A 22,588-nucleotide genomic window follows, 5' to 3' on the forward strand; every position below is an offset into this window, starting at 1 on the left:
ATGCATTTCAAAGTAGGTTGCACACATGGGTACACATCACTCAGCTTCCTATCATTATACTTCAGCTTGCATATCATTAACTGGAGTTCAAAACTTGTTTATGGTTCCTTATTAAGGTAAAGTTTAGATGCTGACAAAATGCACAAATATTAAGTAGATCATTAGATGAAGCTGATAAAGGCATTCACTTGTGTAACGTAAACTCCCATCAAGACAAAGAACATTAACACTACCTCAGAAATTTCATTCCTTCAAGTCCCTTCCCAGCCAATCCCCACCCCTGCCCCCAGAGGGCGTACTAACAGAGTTAGGGCCCACCTGTGCCTGAGGACTGTGTTAGGAGCCTGAGAAGAACCTGTGAGAGGTCTGCCCTTCACCAAACAGAGACATATTAAGCTATTTTTATAAGTCTTTTGTGTTCAAAGGACTTACTGGATACTGTAGTACTGGTATGTAGTAAGTACACATTAAAAGTACCGGTAGTGATGGTGACTGTAGCAGTAGTAATATATAGTAGCATTAATAACAATCTTTATTGAATTTATCATTATTATAATTATCTGAGCTGGTACTATCACAGAGGAAATTCAAACAATAAGATAAAAAGGCAGGAGGATGTGACCAAGATGGCAGAGTAAGAAGAACCTGAGCTCACCTTCTCCCATAGGCACACCAAAATTACATTTACAGAGCAACTATCAATGAGAACTAGCAGAAAAGATTTTCCACAACTAAAGATATGAAGAAGGAACTACAACAGATGGGTAGGAGGGGCAGAGATACAGTATAGTCAAGACCCACACCTCTGGGTAGGCAACCCACAAACAGGAGAATAATTACAAATGCAGAAGTTCTCCTCCAAGAGAAATCAAGGTCAGAGCCCCACATCGGGCTCCCCAGCCAAGGGGTCCTACACTGGGAAGATGAATCCCCAAAACATCTGCTTTGAAGGCCAACAAGACTTTTGTACAAGAGAGCCAGAGGGGGCTGTAGGAAACAGAGACTTCACTATTAAAGGGCACTCACAAAATCTCACACACTGAGACCCAGCACAGAGGCAGTAATTTTTTTTTTTTTTTTTTTGCGGTACGCGCGCCTCTCACTGTTGTGGCCTCTCTCGTTGCGGAGCACAGGCTCCGGACACGCAGGCTCAGTGGTCATGACTCATGGGCCTAGCCGCTTCGCGGCATGTGGGATCTTCCCGGACCGGGGCACGAACCCGTGTCCCCTGCATCGGCAGGCGGACTCTCAACCACTGCGCCACCAGGGAAGCCCAGAGGCGGTAATTTGAAAGGCAGCTGGGTCAGAACCACTTGCTAATCTTGGAGAGCTTCCCAGAGAGGCAGGAGGTAACTGGGACTCCTTCTGGGAACATAGATGGTGGCGGCAGCAATTTGGGGGAGCCTGTTCTACCACAAGAACACTGGTGCTAACAAGTGCCATTTTGGAGTTCTCCCTCTTGCCTATTAGTGCAAAGGGCTTACGTGCCCACCAGTCAGTCAGAACCAGTCCCAGGACCCCACAGGCTGCACAGCCAGCCATGCCAGGACTCAGCCTCAGCTACCAGTGGCTGGCAGCCTCAGCACAAAGCAGGGCATGGCCGCCAACTAGGCCAGGAACCAGACCCACCAACCCACAGTAGTCAGCATGCCACAACAGAAGGCCCCATGCAGCCCACATAGGTGACACCCCTCTGGTGACCAGAGGGAGAATGCTGCTGGACCCATAGTATATCTCCTACATCAGTCTAATTCTCTAAGATTGGGAAATGAAACTGATCTAACTAATGTATAGGAATAAAAACAGAATTGGGCAAAATGAGGTGGTAGAAGAGTATGTTCTAAACAAAGGAACAAGATAAAACCTCAGAAGAACTAAGTGAAGTGGAGATAAGCATCTACTCAATAAAGAGTTAGTTCAAGGTAATGATCATAAAGTTGCTCAATGAACTTGGGAGACGAATGGATGAACACAGTGAGAAGTTTAACGAAGAGTTAGAAAATATAAAGAAGAACCAAACAGAGCTGAAGAATACAATAACTGAAATTAAAAATAAATACACTAGAGACTCTGGTGGGGCTAATGGCGGACTCTGGGAGGGCTCACACCAAGGAGTACTTTCCAGAACTTCTGCTGCCAGTGTCCTTGTCCCCGCGGTGAGCCACAGCCGCCCCCTGCCTCTTCAGGAGACTCTCAAACACTAGCAGGGTAATATGGAAAATCAAAAACTGTGCTGTACCCCTACAATCTTCCCTTGAACTCCCTCCCAAATTTCCTTATAATAGTTTTAGAAGATTTGCCTTTCTGAATAAAGTTATTTACTACTCCATCTGACTTTTTATTTTCATGCAGGATATGAGGTGGAAGTATACATCACTGAGTTGGGACTTTTCTTATTTTTAATATAAGAATCGAATGCTATAAACTTCCCCCAGACACTACTTTAGTCACATCCCACAACTGTCATTGTTTTTTTATTACCTTTAATTTCAAAAAAATTTCTTTTAGTTTCCTTAGTGACTTCTTCTTAGACATGTGGTTTATTTAGAGGAGTGTCATTTAATTTCCACATATTTGGGAGTTTTCCAGATATCCTTCTGTTATTGATTTCTAGTTTAATTCCATTATGATCAGAAAATGTATTTTGTATGACTTAAATTCTTCTAAATTTCTTGAGGTTTCATTTCCCAAAACGTTCTATCATGGTGAATGTTCTATGTGTACTTGAAAAAAAATGTGCATTCTGTTGCTTTTAGGTGTTACATTCTAAAAATGGCAATTAGGTCAAGTTGACTTTAGTATTATTCAGGTGTTCCGTATCCTTTCTGATTTTTCCACCTTCCTGTTTTATCAGTTTTTTAGAGAGGAATACTGAAGTCTCCAACTATAAATATAGACGTGTCTATTTCTCCTTTCATTCTATAAGTCTTTCCTTGGTATATTTTGAAGTTTTACTGTTAGGTACATCAATATAGAATTATTATGTCTTTCTGGTGAATTTTTGTAATACTTCTCTTTATCCCTTGTAATATTCTTTGCTCTGAATTGTATGTGTTATGATATTAATATAGTCACTGGCTTTCTCTTGAGTAGTGTGTGCATGCTAACGTTTTGTATATTTTTATTTGTAATCTATTTAAATATTTATATTTTAAAAGGGGTTCCCTATAGACAACATTTTTTAATATGATCTGACAATGTTGAAACAGAGCAGGACCCTACTATGGTCCTTCCCACCATGTCCTCAGCCTGCCTTTTGTCTGTGGAAAAACTTTAGCCAGAGAATAAGTTTAATCAGAGAAGTGAGAAAATGCAGAAACAAAGGAAAACAGTCAAAGGAGAACAAATAATAATAATTTAGTCATTAAGCATACTCAAGGAGCTTTAGTTCCTTCTCAAGGGCTATAGATAATATTCTGAGCCATGTCCTGTGAGCTGTCTTATAGATACTGAAACCCCCTTCCAGGTGGAAAAAAATAACTACATGATGATCAGACTGAAGCCATGACGTAAGCTGCCACAACTCCGAGAACTAGCTTCAAGGAAATGGGAACAAACTGACCCTGGAACTGAAGCCTAAATGTACTTAAATCAAGATGACCCTGATCAGACCACCTCATGATTAGTTTCAAGATGACTGCCAGAGCTGACTGTGCTGTTTTTGCATGTAGCCCCCTCCCTCAGTCTATAAAAGCTGTAGCCAACTGATTGTCAGAGGGAGGAGTCGGCCTTTGGACAGGCGTCCGCCCTCCCCCCTCCCTCCCCCACCCTGGTTGCTGGCATCTAAAATAAAGCAAGCTTTCCTTTCCACCAAAAACAAAACAAAACAAAACAAAAAAACACTAGAAGTAATCAACAGATTAGATGATACAGAGGAATGGATCAGTGAGCTGGAAGACAGAGTAGTAGAAGAAAAAAAATTCTTTAAAACAAGGATAGTTTGGGACTTTCCAGGTGGCACAGTGGTTAAGAATCTGCCTGCCAATGCAGGGGACACAGGTTCGAGCCCTGGTCCGGGAAGATCCCACATGCCGTGGAGCAACTAAGCCTGTGCACCACAGCTACTGAGTCTGCGCTCTAGGGCCCATGAGCCACAACTACTGAGCCTGCGTGTCTAGAGCCCGTGCTCTGCAACAAGAGAAACCACCGCAATGAGAAGCCCACGCACCGCAACGAAGAGTAGCCCCCACTCGCCGCAACTAGAGAAAGCCCCTGTGCATCAACGAAGACCCAATGCAGCCAAAAATAAATAAATTTATTTATTAAAAAAAAAACAAGGATAGTTTAAGAGATCTCTGGAACATCAAGCATACTAACATTAGGGGGCTTCCCTGGTGGTGCAGTGGTTAAGAGTCTGCCTGCCGATGCAGGGGACACGGGTTCGTGCCCCGGTCTGGGAAGATCCCACATGCCGCGGAGTGGCTGGGCCTGTGAGCCATGGCCGCTGAGCCTGCGCGTCCGGAGCCTGTGCTCCGCAACGGGAGAGGCCATAACAGTGAGAGGCCCGCGTACCGGAAAAAAAAAAAAAAAAAAAAAGCATACTAACATTCACATTATAAAGGTCCTAGAAAAAGAAGAGAGAGAGAAAAAGGCAGAAAACTTATTTGAATAAATGATAGTTGAAAACTTCCCTAACCTGGGAAAGGAAACAGATATGCAGGTCCAGAAACTACAGACTCTCAAACAAGATCAACCCAAAGCAAAATTTAAAGAGAAAAGGAACTAGTGACACACAAGGGAACTCCTATGAAACTATCAGCTAGCTGACTTTTCAGCAGAAATTCTGCAGACCAGAGAGGAGTGGCATGATATATTGAAAGTAATGAAAGGGATAAATCTACAACCAGGAATAAGAATATTCTACCTGGCAAGACTATCATTCAGATTTGAAGCAGAGATCAAGAGTCTTCCAAACAAGCAAAAGCTAAGAGTTCAGCACTACTAAAATGGCTTTACAAGAAATGTTAAAGGGACTTCATTAAGTGGAAAATAAAACCACAACTAGAAATTTGAAAATTATGAAAGGAAACATGTCATTGTTAAAGGCAAATATACAGTAAAGATAGTAGATCAATCACTCATAAAGATAGGAGGAAGGTTAAAAGACAAAAGTAGTAAAATCACCTATATCCATAATGAGAAGTTAAGGGATACACAAAACAAAAATATGTAAAATATGATGTCGAAAACATTGAACATTGGATTGGGGGAGTAAAAGTGCAGGATTGTTAAAATGCATTTAAACTTAAGAGATCAGCAACTTAAAATAATCACATGTATATATATATATATATGTTTTTATGTATATAAGTATTTATGTATATCCTGATATCTGGTCTCCTCAACTAAACTGAAGCATCCAGGGATCATACCTTCTCAATTTTCTATATCCCCCAAAGCACTGGGCACAAGGCTGGACCCATTGTAGATGCTGATTAAGCGCTTGTTATAACTTAAATTTAGAGAAGCCCACTTCCTATTATGACTTATATTTAGAGACCTTGTCCCACAGGTAAGAACCAACCAGTGGCTGTTGGAACCTATGAACCTTCCACTTTGGGATAACCCTGCAAAATTTCAGGGGTTTTCTCGACTTCACTGATGATAAATGGAGGGCCTGACTTAACATTCCCAAATGAGACACATGCCTAGCTTCTTCAGAGCTCGTGGATCCCTCACCATGCAGTCAGGCTCAGAGAGCCTTATAACACAGGATGGCACCTCCTGAGAACTCCCTCCTTCCCCCAAATAATCGATCATCCCCAGGCTATTCAGTGGCCTCATCAGGAAAGGAAGGTTAAAGCCAACAGCTGGCTATTCTAAGACAGCTTGGATTTAATTCACTGAGTTGGGGAACATCACAATCTGCCACAGCTGAGAATTCCTCCCTGAATTAAGCAAATCTAGAAAAATATTGGTGGTTTCCCAGTCATCCAATAAGATCAATGCTGCATAGAAGGCCCTGGTTCTTAGCATGTAGAGGCATTCTGTGGTTCCTGTGGCTGGAACGTTTTTCCCCTCCCCTTTACTTGGCTTATTTCTTACTTGCCTTCAGATGTTAAACTAATTGTCCTTCCTCAGACAAGCCATGGGCCTGGAGGGTAGTATACACCGATCGCACCCTGTATTCTCCTCTGCTGCCCTCAACACAATTTTGATTTGTCCCAGCTGCCTTCTCCTGTGGAACATAAGATCCATGTGTGTAGGAACTGAGACTGTCTTGTTCATTGCTGTATCCCCAGTGTTTAACAGAGGGCCTGACCCTGAGAAATCACGTACAAATATTTGTGTTGAATAAATAAACAAATCCATTGGCTGAAGGGCTTTGCTGACCTGGTTTTAGGTGTTTGACCAATGATCCCACTTTTACGACTGTTCCTGAGGCTTCATGCCCCAGCACCATTGGCTTTTTCACAACAAAATCTCCAATTCGACCATGCTGCCAGTAGTGGACATCTGAGCCGCAGATTCCAACAGAATGCATCTTCAGCAGCACCTCTGATAAGATAAAGGAGAAGGAAAAAACAAGTGAGGGAGGGAAGGACCTCTCTGCCCCTCTGAGGCACCCTGGAGTTTTTCCTCTGGATGAACGAGAGGGCTTGGTTTCAAAGGCCAGGTAAAAGATTTAGATCACAGAGAAAAACAAGCTAAACAGAAATCTTGATTAAGTCTTGTAAGGCAAGAAAGCTTCCACAGAGCAAAATAATTGCATGTGAGGGCTAATTCTATGCATCAGCTTGGCTTGGATATGGTGCCCAGTTGTTTGGTTAAATGCTAGATGTTGCTGTGAAGGTGTTTTTTAGATGTGATTAACATTTAAGCACATCCATGTTCATTGCAGCTTTACAATAATCAAGATATGGAAACAATCTAAGTGTCCATTGATGGATGAATGGACAAAGAAAATGTGGCATATATACACAATGGACTATTAGTCATAAGAAAAGGAAATCTTGGGGCTTCCCCGGTGGTGCAGTGGTTAAGAGTCCACCTGCCAATGCAGGGGACACAGGTTCGAGCGCTGGTCTGGGAAGATCCCATATGCTGCAGAGCAACTAAGCCTGCAAGCCACAACTACTGAGCCCACGTGCCACAACTACTGAAGCCCATGCACCTAGAGCCCATGCTCCTCAACAAGAGAAGCCACCGCAATGAGAAGCCCACGCACCGCAACGAAGAGTAGCCCCTGCTCGCTGCAACTAGAGAAAGCCCATGCGCAGCAACGAAGACCCAATGCAGCCACAAATAAATAAATAAATAAATAATTTTTTTTAAAAAAGGAAATCTTGCCATTTGCAACAACATGGATGGACCTTGAGAGCATTATGCTAAGTGAATAAGTCAGAGAAAGACAAATACCTTATGATCTCACTTATATGCGGAATCTAAAACCAAAACCCAAACCAAAACAAAACAAAAACGTACCAAGCTCCATAGACACAGAAAACGGTGGTTGCCAGAGGCAGGGAGTGGAGGGTGGGTGAAATGGGTGAAATGGGTGAAGGAAGTCAAAGGGAACAAACTTCCAGTTATAAAATAAATCAGTCATAGGGAGGTAATATACAGGATATTGACTATAGTTAATAACACTGTGTTGCATATTTGAAAGTTGCTAAGAGAATAGATCTTAAAAGTTCTCGTCGGGACTTCCCTGGCGGTTCAATGGTTAAGACTCTGCACTCCCAGTGCAGGGGGCATGGGTTCAACCCTGGTCAGGGAACTAAGATCCCACATGCCGCACAATGCAGCCCCCCCCCCAAAAAAATGTCCTCATCACAGGAGAAGAAATTTGTAACTATTTGTGATGACAAATGTTAACTAGACATTGTGGTGATCACTTCACAATGTATACTGATATCAAATCATTATGTTGTGTACCTGAAGCTAATATAACGTTATATGTCAATTATACCTCAATAAAACAAATATTTAAACCAGTAGATTTTGAGTAAAGCAGATTACCCTCCATACTGTGGATAAGCCTCCTCCAATCAGTTGAAGGGCTTAAAAGAATTCTGAGGTTTCCTGGGATTCTCCTCAAGACTTAGTTTCAGCCTGCTGGTTATCTCTACAAATTTCATACTAGGCAGCTTCCCCCACCCTGTCTCTCTCTATATCTAAGTAAATCTATATATAAATAAGTATAAATAATAACTTTTCTCTCAGGTCTGTTTCTCTGGAGAACTCTGATTAGTACCGAATGAAAGATATTATTAGTAGGAAGAAGTGTGTCAACTACCTAAGAGAAAAAACCTGTTTTCTAGGAGATAACTGTTTCCAGACAATTAATATGCTATGCTTGATTCTTATCTATTCATGAGAGAGGGTGGCACAATCTAGGCTTGCCAATACTTTGTGTGCTATCAGGCTGAGTTCTTCATGCCTGTTATTTTGTTCAAAAGTGCACCTTTAATTTAAACCATCCAAAGATTTCAACTGGCATTTCTCCTTCACAGGTTTGAATATAGTGAGATTTGGTGATATTGCTGTTGTCAGTTTTCCAAGTTTAAAATAATGATGCTACTGAGCCCCTTTGTTGAATTAAATCCCAAAGGATTACTGGCCTAGTCTGACTAAGTTTACCACATTACAAAATATCTCCCTGAGAAAAAGTTCTGCCTTAGAAAGACAAAGAGACCCAAAGCTCAGCTCTGCACTAAGATGTCTTACACACTGCCCTTGCCACAAACCATGGGAGATCCAACAGGTGTGGCTTTGTAGAACTTCCTTCATCCTTGGCTTTGGTGAACAGAGTAAGAAGTGGCAGGGTAGATCCTGAGATCAAAGGTAGGGAAAAGTCATCCGAGTTACGAAAATTATCTCAGAGTTTCCTCTTGTGAAGTTACCAATTTATAATAAGAGATTAAATTTGAGTTGCTAGAACTCTAGCTGAAATTTACCATCATTTCCCCTTCCAATTGAAGGGTGGCAAGAAAGAGAGCAGGATGCTGCTCCAGAGAGAGAAACAGTAAAGGATCCTTTGGATACAAAACAGCACCCCCCCCCTTTTTTTTGGCCACTTCTGGAATCTACACCAACTTTTCAGAACACAATGAAGTGTCTCTTTCACTTCTCTGAACATAATATCTCAGTAAAAACACTGAGCCTTAAATATACATTACTTGGTAAACACTGATAGAAACAGCTATTGTCTGTATTCTTATTGCTATAATAAATCAGTAACCCAATTGGCCTTTGAGTAGCAAAGCTCTAGAGGCTCCAAGAAAGCTGCCTTCAATCTGATGTTCACACAGAAGCCACAGTTCTGGGGTAAGGTGGGACAAGGTGGGGAAGCACACCCCCAACTCATCAAGGACAGAAAGAGACCCGAGTGGCTGGGTGTGGGATGAGCTATCTACAGTCACTTTGCCCCTTACCACCAGCCTCACCTCCTGCTGTGGGACTCCAGAGATGGAAGGAATTAGAGAACTGTCAGTTGTGATCTGCCACAGCTAAGGGGGTGGCATGACCTCCAAAGGTACAGACACCACCCCAGGAAACGTGCATGTCAGCTCAGCTCAGCAGGTTCAGCCAGAAGGACTGGAGCAAAGGTGAAGGGAACCCTGCCCCAGTGTGCTCACCCGCTTTCTGCTCCTGGTTGATTAGGGTAGTAGGGTAGGGCTGCATGGAGCCCCTCCCATCTCCACAGGACAGAAAGTTCTGGTCTTCCTGGACCTTCCTGGGTGTTCCCTTTTGTAATTAAAAGATTAAGATCTATAGACTCACTCCTTTTCAAAGTTTGGATTAGGGTTAGGACATGATTCAGCCACCCAAATATAAGCCACCCAAATATAAGCCACCCTCCAGCTTAAAGAGGACAGAGTAACTCTGTCATTAGTTCAAAACAGGAACAATTCTGCCTTTGGTCCATAAATTGAAGAATTTTATGTCAAAAACTCTTTGGGACAAGTCAGCAGTTTGATATGGTAACTCTCTTGGTTCTACCACTGTTTCTTTTATTTCATGTACCAGCCAGATTGAATCTATCCAGTCATGCTGGGGACAATGGACTACGTTGAAAGCCTAACAAAAGCATAGTTTTTAATGGAGGCTTTTAAGTAATAAACAGTAGGGAAAGAGGGCTAAATGAGCAATGCACATGTGTCTCCAGGGTAAACGATAAAAAACAATAAAATATAAGGCAAGTATTCCCAGGACCTACCATTTGGGCCTGGTTCAGGGATAGGATAGTTCTCCTAAAGGAAACAAAATAGAAAAACCATTTAGTATGCATAATAACTTTACCTTACGAACATTTTCAATCTTTTTTTAAATTAAAGTTTCATTCAAATACTTCTTCTTATAATTAACACAGACTCAGACCATACTGCTGCTGGGTGGATGCCTGAGGGGCTACCCTGAATACTGCTGACTCTTAACTTCTGACCTCATCCCACCCACTGGTGCAATTTGCCGTGGACCAAGAAAAAGTATACTACTTGCACACCCTGGCAGAAAGGATGCTTCTGGGTCTCTAATATGGAATGTGGAAAATACATCCTTAGATACAGATTTGTTTGGTCTGGCAAACTCATACAGGGCAACGATGAGGTGTTTCTGGCAGTTGCATAGGAGGGTTTTTGTCTCTAGACAGGTTGGAGAAAGTGTGTGTGCTCCGCTCATTCACATCAGTGCACAGACCAATAGTTGTTACTTACTCTCTTCCAAAACCTCCCATGTGGTGTTTTAGAGGCCCCTTGGGAACACATAGGACCTGCATTTTGCCCACTCTCACCGAGTTAAAAAGCAATCTGGTGTTCACAGCTATTTATGATGAGGATGATGATAATTTACCAAGCTTTTTCCCCACTGCCAACTGGCTAGGAAATTCCTGGTGACAAGGAGGAAGGGCAGTGAGTAGCCAAATCCAAGTGTTCATTTTATTAATTCTTTGAAGGCAGCCAAGCAAGAAGAGGGAGAAGGGATGTAAAAAAAGTGTTCACTGTACATACTGTGCCAAACAGTCTACTGGGCTTTACATACATCATGGCACATGGCCACCATTTGTAGATGAGAAACCTGAGGCTAGGAAGTTAAATAACTTGGTCAAGGTCATATGGCCAGAGTGGATAAACCAGGTCTAATCCCAGGTGTGTCTGACTCCCAAGCCTGCCTCACTGCATCCCACTGCATCCCCAAGGTGGAATCTGCCTTTTCTCCTTCAGTGGTGAGGTAAGGAAAGTCAATCAGGGGATGAGTATTTTGGAACTGGGCCCAATGCACAGTGCTCTGGGAGGAAGCACTGCTCAAACCTTGCCTCCTTCAGAAGGCCTCCCCCAGATACTTTTATGGGTAGCAATAAATAATCCTAGGGCTGGGAAGGGATAGTTAGGGAGTTTGAGATCGACATGTACACTAAAATGGTTAACCAACAAGGACCTACTGTATAGCACAGGGAACTCTGCTCAGTGTTATGTGGCAGCCTGGATGGGATGGGAGTTTGGGGGAGAATGGATACATGTATAGGTATGGCTGAGTCGCTCTGCTGTGCACCTGAAACTATCACAACACGTCAATCGGCTATACTCCAATATAAAAAAATAATAATAATCCTAGGGCTATTTTGCTAGCAAGATAAGTACCTAGTTGCCAAAGACTATGCCTTCCATCTCTGGCACCAGGTACAGTGCCCTGCTCCAAACCTGGGGGGCTTGTACTTGTTAAATAATCACCCTCCATAACAGTATTTCCACAGGAAGTCTGAGGTTCTTGCTCATTGGAGATTACCAGCCCTTTCTGTTGTAACAGCTCAATGCTTATTTGAACTCCCTGTCTCCAGTGAAACAAAGGTCAAAGGGATAATGCTAATGCTGATTAGTTAACACTGACCAACTTCCTTTTGTCAGGTCCTGTGCTAAGTGCTGTGTATGCATCACCTCAGCTCATCCCTAGGACAATCCTATGTAGTGCCTTTATTATTATCCCATTTTTTGTATGATGAGGCTGAGGAATGGGGAGATTTAGCAATCTGTCTATAGTAACACTAAGGTAGTAAATGATGGAGCTGCATCCAAAGCAGCATGACGTGGGGTCAAGAGGCAGCTTTTTCATCTCTTAATAAATTTGGAAGGCAGAGAGGAAAGAAGGAAGGAAGGAAAGGAGGGAGGGAAGGAGGGAATCCATCTAGGACGGGCAACTCCGGATACCTGGCTGTCACCAAAACCTTTCTCAAAATTGCTGGTTCCACATCTGGCATTACACAGTATCAGGGACTGCTGTGTAAAGTTCTGCTTCTGTTACACAGAGTAAAATTTAAAATTGCAGGTTAAATTGAAACTAAAGAGTAAGTAAGGCCTTTTGTTTCAAACATGGAACTGTACTCTCCCCCACCCTCATAGCCCCCTAAAGGCACTAGTAGGCAGCTTCCCGGGCACTGGGAATTCCACAGCATACTCTTCATATCCTTGGCTCCAACCAGGCCAGGCCCAAACACCCCATTTGGGGTGGAAAGGTGGTAAGAGCCAAACTCAAAGCCACAGTTGGGGACACCAAGTTGCCCTTGGGTCACTAGAGATTACTACTGTAAATGTCTGTTAGAATTAACAGAGCTGACCAACTTTGCCCTTACCACCTGGGCAAAGATGCAGCGTCTCCCCTGGACACCAGAGGGTGCTGTGCCGATAACCTGGTTTTTCCTTAGTAGCAGAACACACATTAGGGAGAACTTAAATACCTCTCCCTGAAAACCAACTTTCTTTTTTTTCTCTTTCTTGTTGATTCTAATCACCCTTACAGCTCAGCTTGGCTCCTGTCGCTCTTCTCTGCAGGAGACATGCCACCTAAGCACAAGACCATGTTAAGATCAGTCTTTAATTAAGTTTGTAAACATTATCCTAAGCGTGGCTGCAGGGCTCACAATGTCTTCAGAAGTTCTTAGAGCATGGTTACTAAAAAACCCTGCTTTTCATTTATGGTTCCTTGGTATGATGTTGGCTAAATCCTGTTTACTTAATCTCCTTTTCTGTCAGATTACGGGGGTGATATTCTTTCATTTATCCTATTTCTCATGTATCAAAATTTCTTAGCTCCTCTGAGATCTCGAACTTTCACTTTTAACCCCCTGCCCCCTCTCTTCATTCCCAAAGGTTTTGTAATCAGGCATATTCATAGTTTCCTGAACAGGATTTCTTATCTTTCTGTGAGTGATAGTGACAAGGGGATAAAGAGGAGTTGAGTAACCGTTCTTTACTGAGTTATGTAAGTTTTACAGCATTTTTCACTGAAATACTTAACTTACATATTCTCCTTTCTATGACCTTCAGGTCTCCCCACCACCGGCAACACCATCACAAATAAATCACGGAAATACTTCAGGAAGAACTCTCTGTAGGAACACAGAATCAACTCAAGTGCCTCTCACATCCTAAATGTTATCTTGCCTTTCCTAAATATATTTTCTCAAATTAGCTTAAATATAGATTTCCATTATATACACTATTGGCCCCCTTTCCTCAACTTCCAGCTGCACATCTGAGTTCACACCCTCAGTACATCTTGCCTGGATTGCAGCAATGGCCTCAACATGAGGAGAAATTAGACGATGCCCTTTCCCTCCTCCAGACAACATAGCTGGTACAGTGGTGAAGAACTCAGACTCTGGAATCACTGTCTGTGCTGAAACCCAGGCTCCCCTCCAGGAGCTGTGTGACCTCGGGGCAGTTACATAACCTCTTTGTGCCTTCAATTTCCTCCCCTGTATAATGAAGATAATCATAAAATAGAGTGCCCTTGGGAATTCCCCACCAGTCCACTGGTTAGGATTCCTCACTCTCACTGCCAAGGGCCAGGGTTCAATACCTGGTCGGGGAACTAAGATCCCACAAGCCACGCAGCACGGCCAAAACAAAACAAAAACAGTGCCCGACTCACAGTAAATAAATTAGCTCTTATTACAAAAGAAATAAAATCAAAATCCTTTCTGTATAATCAGCTCACAATATGGTTGAACCAGCTCTGGACAACCTTGTCTGTTTCCTTTTGAAAAGGGTAGTTTTTAAAAATTGTTTTGGGGAAAAGCTGTATTTCTCTTGTTTTCAAGTCAATATTAAGAGAACTTGACTGCTCCTTAAAAGGCTGGAATTCAGAAGAAAGTCAAGTAGGATTCCAGCAGTGTTTTTAGGCTTGATTCTATCAGTTGAGTGTAAAAGCCGTGCTCCCTGCCTTAGAGTAAGGGACAACAGGCAGGGCTAGGAGAAAGCGGCCAGTTTTGCCCTAGGTCCTTGCAGCCCACCTTTGCCACCTGCTCTGCCTGCAGGTCTCCTGTCAACCTGTTGGCTGGCTGCCCTACACCCTTAAGGAGAGCAGACAATCTTACTTTTGCTTCCCTCCCTCCTCAACTTTCCCCCTCCCTTCAGGGCTTGAAGGGTGTTTTGAGGGTGGGAGGAAAATCCAAATGTTTCCCATTTGGCCACTTTATCCTAAAAGGCTTTGTTCTAGCCACATTGGTCCTGTCCTGGCAAACTTGGGGTCAAAGTAGAAGGGTCAGACACTCTCCCAAAGTTCACTGAGCCAGTCTCCAGCCTCCAGCCCAGGCTCTCTGGGCTCCAACCAGCCTCCTGCTGATAACAATCTTTCTAAAATGCAAATTCATTTAAAGTGCCCAGTGGCCCTGCAAAATCCTAAACCCCTCATTTTGCGGGCTACCTGCCTCTTTGCAAACCTCCTGCAATTCCCAAACCACCGCACACTCACTCCCTCACCTCAAGGTGGCCATTTCTCCACTGGCCAATTCCCCTCCTTCTTCACTGAGATCCCACAGGAGGTGGGAAGTGAGGGGAAGGGAGACATCTAGAATGACTTTCTAATTCCTGTGGGAACTCAGGGAGATTTTAGGTTTGGGTGTGCTGGGATTGTGGTGTCGGGGGACATCCAGGTGGGGTTGTCCAATAGGTCGTTGTACTCCTGGGACTGCGGATCAGGCATGGGTCAGGGACAGAGACTCATGAACATGAATCATGAACATGGAGAGAAACAATGACTTCCTGAAAAAAGCCTTCCCTATCCTCATCATCCTTCCTCTCCTGAGCTTCCCCAGCACCTACAATTGAATCCATATGGGATGGTTAAAGGATTATTTCTCAGCTGTGATAAATAAACTATAAAAAAATTCCTCCTAATTCAAAATGTATGAAACTATACATGAACCTATTAGATGCTTCTTTATTTAAAGCGAAAATATGAAGACTCTGAGCTTGGTTGGATGCTCTAGCCTATTAGTATCACTGATTAAGTGCTCATTGTGTTCAGGTCTATGTAACTGAACATTTACATTTCTAAAACATTATTGAGCTGAATATCACTTCACAAAATCCAACCATATTTTCTCCAATAATTAATGTTCTTCTTGTAAATCTGGTTTGGGGAAAACTGCCAGCTTTAACAGCCACACTAAAAGACTTAGCAAGTGGATGCCAATACTGTATACATGAGTACGTATTTTTCCTCCATAATTTCTCTATCATGCAATTTTAAAAGAAATTTTCCCTACATCCATCCATAATTCTAGTTTTCCCCACAGAACAGGGTTACTTTTACCAGGTCTCTTAGTAGTACTAGGACTTATTACATAAAATGTTAAAATCCTATTTGTGGTATTGTTTACTGTTCCTCCTGCTTTTAGGGGAAAATGTTAGCTTTCTACTTCTTGGTCTTTTGCAGACAAAGGCACTGCCCTTCCATAGGAGTTGGCAGAGATGGCAGTATTTGCTGGATTTAACTGCCTATTGTCTATCTGGTTGGGTTTTGTTTTATTGTTGAAACCTAATTAAGATGCAAGTGAAAGGAGGCATTTCTTTAGGCTATTTGCTACTACCTAGTTTTCTCTTTTTCTGAAGGAGTTTTAGATTCTGTTTTCAGTCTCAACTGCCTCTGACTGATAAGTCTAGCTCAGGTATTAAAGGGTTAAGTGGCCTGCATTTCCTCACTCACAGTAATCTCCCAGTTTAACCCAGCTTTTCCTTGAAGACTTTCAGGGCGCTTTAATTTGATTCTATAGAAGCAAGCAGCTCTGTCTACTAGTAGCAAAACCAGGGAGAGACCTGACATTTAGGACCATTCTGACTGCTGTATGTTCACGCCCCCCTCTTTCTATAATCCCCTCCTCCTCACCCAAAATCTTAACAGCAACGTGTATATGCAAGGAGGGGATGCCTTGAATGTGCTGTATTACAGATACAGAATTATCTTACTTTTTAAAATATCATTACAGATTCAAAGCAATTCTTTTGACATCTGGCATAATACATTTCCTCACAGAGCAAAACCACTAAGAACTATCTTCATGGTACTCTGATTAATGTTTAAACGTGATGTTGACACACTATTTTCTTTGCCCTTTGTAATTAAACAACATTAACCCATCACTCTGAAATGATTCTTTACCCTTTAACTTGTTCTCTTCTCATGCAGCTAATCATAAAACAAAAATGTGACTACATCCCCTGCATGGTGTCCACCTCGTTGCTCCTGTTCTTCCCTGTCCAGATGCCTGGAATCTGATAGAGCTGGCTATCAAGAATAAGGGAGATAACGTGGTACTCAGTATGCTCCATGGACTGGCCCGGACAGGTGATGCAATATGCACAGAAATTGATAGGAGCATTTAGAAATGTTTACAGCACTCTGACATTGCTGCAACATCCAAATGTTGGTACAAACATATTGGTCCATGGCCAATTGGAAATAAAAATAAAATTGGTCCTTCATCTCTGATACTTTGTGAAGCACAAACTATCCCATCAAACAGCTTCTTCAAAGAAAAACTAATTTGACTATTTGATATCCCAACTCCATGAACTAGTAATTCAGAGAGAGAATTCTGTCGGGGAGCAGAATTTGCCATCCCAAAATATGTCTCTAGGGCATATTAATTATTTTAAGCTGGTTATTTTTTTAAGAAACAGCAGATTTGGGAAAAGCTCTGAAAACCCAAGTGACACATTTGTAAGGGAAATCTCCACTTATAAGGGTGTCTCCCTCAAAGTACCAAAAAGAGGAGGATGACCAAATCTCTAGAAACTCATCAGTGGAGAAGGCAATGACTTAAAACTGTATAACAATCTTACCCGTTTTCTGTGCTTTTCCTGGCAACCTCCCATAAGTGACTCTCCCTGCCCTCAACATCCTCTTTTCTCTTTAGCTGAGGATGGTATTTAGGGTGAGGGCTTTGGCCATTTTGGCAACTTTCTCAGTTTTCCTAGGCCTCTCCCATGTATACATGTTAATAAAATTTTGTTTTTCCCCTGTCTCATGTAAATTTAATTCTTAGACCTGCCACAAGAACCAAGAAGGGTAGAGGAAATTTTCTTACTCGCCGATACTATCTAATCCTCACACAACCCAGAGGTGAGTACTACTATCATCCCCATTATACAGACAGAAAACTGAAGCAGAAAGTAATTTGGCAAGTCATACAACCAGAAGCAGTAGAGCTGGGCTAAACTCCACTCTGGCCCCAACCTGGCTTGTGACCTCATTACTGTTTCCATTTGAAGAGATCTCAGCCAGTTGACACTGTTTGCTGATAGGCTGTTCGTCTCTATGCATCAGCTTGGTCACCTCTTCCACTGCTCCTTAAAAGTCCCCACGTTCTCTATTTAAAATGGTGTGTGTGGGGGGAGGAGGGGATATAGGAGTCCTAAGTCCTCATGATAAGGAATGATATAAAGAAACCGACAGTCTCTCAGTATATACATGTGTATACACACTCCCACCCTCTCTGATTTACCACCCAACTTATAAATGCCCCAAAGCCCAAACCACTGTGCAGGCCCAAGTCCCCAGGCCAAGGAGCACTGCCTCCACCCTTGCTGGTACTGTGGTGATCACTAGCTACCTAGTAGTGAAGGAGTTTAATTTTTCCTTCCCTGCAGCCACAGCTTGGAGAAAGAAAAGGGAATCCTGCCTTCTCCACAGGCAGGTAGGAGGAAGGCTGGGTGTCAGGTTTCCTTCCTGGTAGGTAGGGGACAAGTTTCAAGTGGCCCAGGTCTAACTCCATTTCAACCCCAAAACACTTAGCCTATTTGCTTTAAGGAAGGGGGTACAAGGGCAGAGATACCCTACCAGGGGGTTCCCTATGGAGGTGCTGGGGGACGACCATGCTCAGGAAGGAGTGGTGAGGGCCAGAAGGGTCTGTGTTGGGTTGCAAGTGTCTCCAGATCCCTAGAACCAAGGTAATTTCTCAGAGACCCCAAAATGTCGTGTCCCAGAGACATCTTAAATTCAAGCCTGATCTCATCATTTTAATCTACTCTCCTTTGTCTAGTAAATGAACCCCATCACCTCCAACAGAGCTGGGGTCCTCCTGAATCCACCCTGAATGAACGTTTTCACCCAGTTAGCGTACAAATCCCACAACCATAAGCTACATTCTCCAGCCTATCACATTCTCATCTCTTTAGGATACACTCACCCCAACCCAGCCCCTAATTTGGTCAGGGAGTGGATTCTAAGGCACAGCTAATAAGACCAACTGTAGGTGAGCCTCCCCACCCTCCCTCTTCTTTATTCAAGGCTTTGTTCTACAGAGCCACATAAACAGTGGCTGAGCAGTGGGAGAGCCTGAGTTTAGGAATTAAGGTAAAGCAGACCCTGGGGTTGTAATTACAGTTCTGCTCATTATTAGGTACATGACTTTAAGGCAGGCCCTGAGCAGATGGAGAGGCAGGGCCTGTCTACCTCTCCAGCTTCACCACCGGTGCATTCAGTGCATCACACTATTTACAGGACCGATAAACAAGACTTGCGATTTTGTACTTCACTTAGTTTGCACTTGCTCTTCCACTTACATGAATGACCCCCAGTTTCCATCCAAGAAACAGCTAAGTAGCATCCATCTCTTCCAGGGCCTCTACCCTGGGCCAAGGGCATCCTGTGAGGCCTTTACTCTCTATGCTCCTTCAAAGCCCTCACACAGTTTTATTGTTTACAGCATCTGTCTGACTCCCTAGAGCAGCTTGGGCATAGGGGCTGTGTCCTCCTCCTCCTCTCTGGACCCCCAGCCCAGTGCTTGGCACATGGCAGGCACCCTCTCATCTAGTAAATGTTTGTAGAATGCAGGACTGAGTTTGAAATCACTCTGTAAGCTGTGCAGAGCTGTACCACTTTCCTTTCTTCATAATACCATCTGGCATTTGCAGCAATAAAAACTAATAGTGTCACTTTAATTCAGGACCTTGGGTGGAAGTTCCAAGGGGAGTAGAAAGAACACTAGAATGGGAGTCTGAACTTCTGGGTTCTTTTCTGGGCCCTGTTAACTAATGAAGCCTGTCACCTTGGGGATGGCACTTTCCTCAGCTGAGGAAATGAGTTGGCTCTGGGCAGGAATTCTTAGTCTGGGGTCCACAGACCTCTAGAGGGTCTATGAAGGAGAGGCTTAAAGGAAGTCCATGAACTCTCTGAAACCGCTGCCAAACTCCATCTGTTTGCATTCTGTGGGGAGAGGGACCACAGATTCTCAAACAGTCAAGAACTGCTAATCTGGATACTTTTCTGAGTCTCTCCAATCTAGACCCTGGCGCATGTTCTCTGTGAGGGGGAAGGAAGTGCTAGGGAACAGCAGAGATGGCCGGCACTGGTCCCACATACCCACTGCCCAGGCCCGCCTGCGAAGGGCTCTGTCAGGGAGCCCTGGAACAACCACAGGGCTGACTCTGCAGCTCCCAGAACTTTGGCCCCATGAGCCACTGAGCAGAGGTAGGATCTCGAGTGGAGGAGACACACACATAATGCTCTTAAACAGACAGGGGAGCAGTATCAGGAAGGAAAATGGCTGGAACATGAACCAGATGCCTACGGGAGGTAAGGAGGAAAGGAGTTTTAGAGACATGAAGACTATCAAGATCCAGAAATCTGGCACAGGCGTGGCGAACACCAAGAGTCTTGGAGATGGAGGCCTGTGCTGGCAGGAAAGTGGAAGGAGCTCGCACTTTCTGAGTATCTATTAAGTGCTAGGTACTCTGCTGATCATCATAATCCTGCAAAGGAGGTTTTATCAGCCCCAAGCATGAAAGGTTAAATACGAGTTCCACAGCTTTTAAATGTCCCTATGGCCCCCCTTTCTGCCCTGCACTGCCTACTCAGAGAAGAAGTTCAGCACGTGTCCTAAATCAGGCAGCCTCTCTGGTATCTCTTCTGCAAAGTGCAATGGCAAGAGGCTGGACTATGAATCTGCAGCTGGCAAAGGAGAGAGAAGGCTTCAATCATTTTGCAACCTTCCTGGGTTCTGGCCACGTGCCGGCCACGGGGCTAGGTTCCGGAAGACACGCGACAAGAACCCTGCTCTTAGCACCTTAGAACTAACCGCCTACCGTGCCCCTCCCCCCAACATGGTAACCAGCTCCTACTTGGGCGGCCTGGGCGCGCAGTGTGGGGCCCGCACCGCGCTGGAATTGGCCAGCTCAGACCGCGGCTGCGCTTGGAAGTGAACAGGGCAGGAACGGGCAAGACTTCCCACTCCCATTCCGGTTTTACCAAGCGCAGGTCTCCGGGTCCGTGTACCACCAGGGAGAGGTTCTCGGGCTTGGCCGCCGCCATGTCGCTCTCTACCTCTCGGGTCCGCCGAGGCTGCAATCCGCAGCTCTTGAGGTGATTCGGTTGGCGGCCCCGTGCAGAGCTGGGGATAAGGGGCGGTAGGCTGGGCTTTGCCTGGGAGCGCGCGCCCAGCCCGGGGCGGGGTTTCCTAGTCCCTGACAGCCGGGGCAGGGCTAGCGTGGAGGGGAGGGGCGGGGCGGGGCGGGGCTGCCCTGCTCCCTCTCCAGGGCAAGCCAGGGAAGGGCGTGGGTGGGGGATTGGGAGTAGGGGATTGGGGGAGGGGGGCCGGGGGCTGGGGAGGAGGGGTAAGGAGGGGTAGAGAGTGTAGGGAGTGGGTGGGGAGGGGTAGGGAGGGGTGGCGAAGGCCAACCCAGATCCACCTGCACTGTTTGTCTGTCTCACATCCAAGGGGACCAGTCTGCCCTGAAAGTAGTCTGCAGAGGCAATCCCCCGACCCAGGCCAGAGTTCTGAAACTTTAGCTGCAGAATAATGGGGATGGGCAATGTGGGGCAGTTTCTCAGGACCAGCACTGAGATTTTGATACAGTAAAGTCTAGTCTCAGCTGAGGCCTGAGGGTCTGTATTATTAGCATTGATAATGCTGAGGCTGCAGGTGGGGCACGGTCTACAAGTGGGGAACAGGCCCTGCATTGATGCAGTGTCCATGTTGGCCCCATGTCCCCAGCATCCACAAAGTGCCTGGCACCAGAAGTGAATGAACAAGTTGGTGCATCATCCCACGGGCCTGACACATCAGTGTAAAGGAGCTGTGGAATGAAATCTGTGAGCCCCTTTCTCTTAACCAGCTCTGCTTCTTATATTAGAAGCAGGATTTCTGCCCAAATTTTTTCTTGAAGCCTCTCTCCCCTTCAACAAATAGTGAAGTTTTACTCTAAGGGGAGTGAGCTGCCCTCTGGAAAGGCCTAAGTCTGCAAAGGCCCCACCCTCCTTTTCAGACTTTGAAGACAGTGTAGGGATTTCATTCCCTACAGCCTTTCCTCCTCCTCCAGACACCCTACCAGATCCTCTGACCTCCTCCTGGACACTTTCCCCAGCACCTCATTTCTTGAAGATGTCTCAGTGTGGCACCTACTGAGGCCTCACATATGGGACACAGCCTGTATTTTCACCAGTAATCATCCCTTCCCAAGATGCACTGGAAGACCACTGAGGCTAAGGCCTCATTTCTTTCTTTCTTTTTTTAAAAAATATTTTATTTTATTTATTTATTTATTTATTTGGCTGCCCCGGGTCTTAGTTTCGGCATGTGGGATCTTTAGTCACGGTATGTGAACTTTTAGTTGCAGCATATGGGATCCTGACCAGGTATCGAAACCGGGACCCCTGCACTGGGAGCACAGAGTCTTAGCCACTGGACCACCAGGGAAGTCCTAGGTCTCATTTCTTAAACAGAACCTGGTAAAGTGTTCTGTACAGTGTAGAATCTCAAAAACAAAATTGTTTTTTGGATGATGAACATGGATCAAGCTCTGGAATGCCAATAACGACAAAAAAGGAAGTTTGGCGGGGGAGTGGGGGGCGTTTTACAAGGTATAACAGGCGATGGGATGGATTTTGCAGGGGACTTGCAGAGTCAGTCCTGTTTTTGCTTTGAGACACCTCCCACAAGGTTTGGCTCTGCTTGGCTTGTTCCCCAGGTTGCTCCTGCACTCAGCTCCTGAGCAGGCCTTGGAGAGATGACTGACTAGGAGTTGCCTGCCTTCGCTCATGCACCTGAATTTAAAATTCAGCCTCCCCTCCTTGTCTTGCGGAGTTTCATCACAGTCTCCCAGAATGTGTTTCCAATGAAAGCTGAAGATGAAGAAAGCCCCAGGAATGGCTTAAGAGCTGAGGGCTACTTGAAGTAGACACTTCTTGAGTTTTAAATTAAGGAAACAGAACACCAAGAACCAAAGCAAGAGTCACTAAAATAATGACACAACTGCTACACTTGGAGTGGTATTTGTTTTCTCCTGAGCAGTAGGACTTTGAAACTCTCTTGAAGGTTGTTGGCTGAGGACCAAGAGATTCGGAAGGGCAGGAGATACCTTTTAAAATA

General features: G+C 44.4%; 1 protein-coding gene across 1 annotated transcript in view; it reads right to left on the bottom strand.

The window, feature by feature from the left end:
• Positions 1–20,661, bottom strand: part of SORD (sorbitol dehydrogenase) — a 35,155-nt gene extending 14,494 nt beyond the window's left edge. Inside the window, exons 1-3 of the mRNA XM_082619849.1 lie at positions 20,470–20,661; positions 10,163–10,196; positions 6,334–6,498 (exon numbers count right to left, since the gene is read on the bottom strand). Coding sequence (XP_082475975.1) covers positions 6,334–6,498; positions 10,163–10,196; positions 20,470–20,532 — 262 coding nt within the window. The 5' untranslated portion in view covers positions 20,533–20,661. The remainder of the gene's footprint in view (positions 1–6,333; positions 6,499–10,162; positions 10,197–20,469) is intronic.
• Positions 20,662–22,588: the final 1,927 nt, after the last annotated feature.

Source organism: Mesoplodon mirus (genome assembly GCF_964341445.2).
Source record: "Mesoplodon mirus genome assembly, chromosome: 4".
In the NCBI taxonomy this organism is placed as follows: Eukaryota; Metazoa; Chordata; class Mammalia; order Artiodactyla; family Ziphiidae; genus Mesoplodon; species Mesoplodon mirus.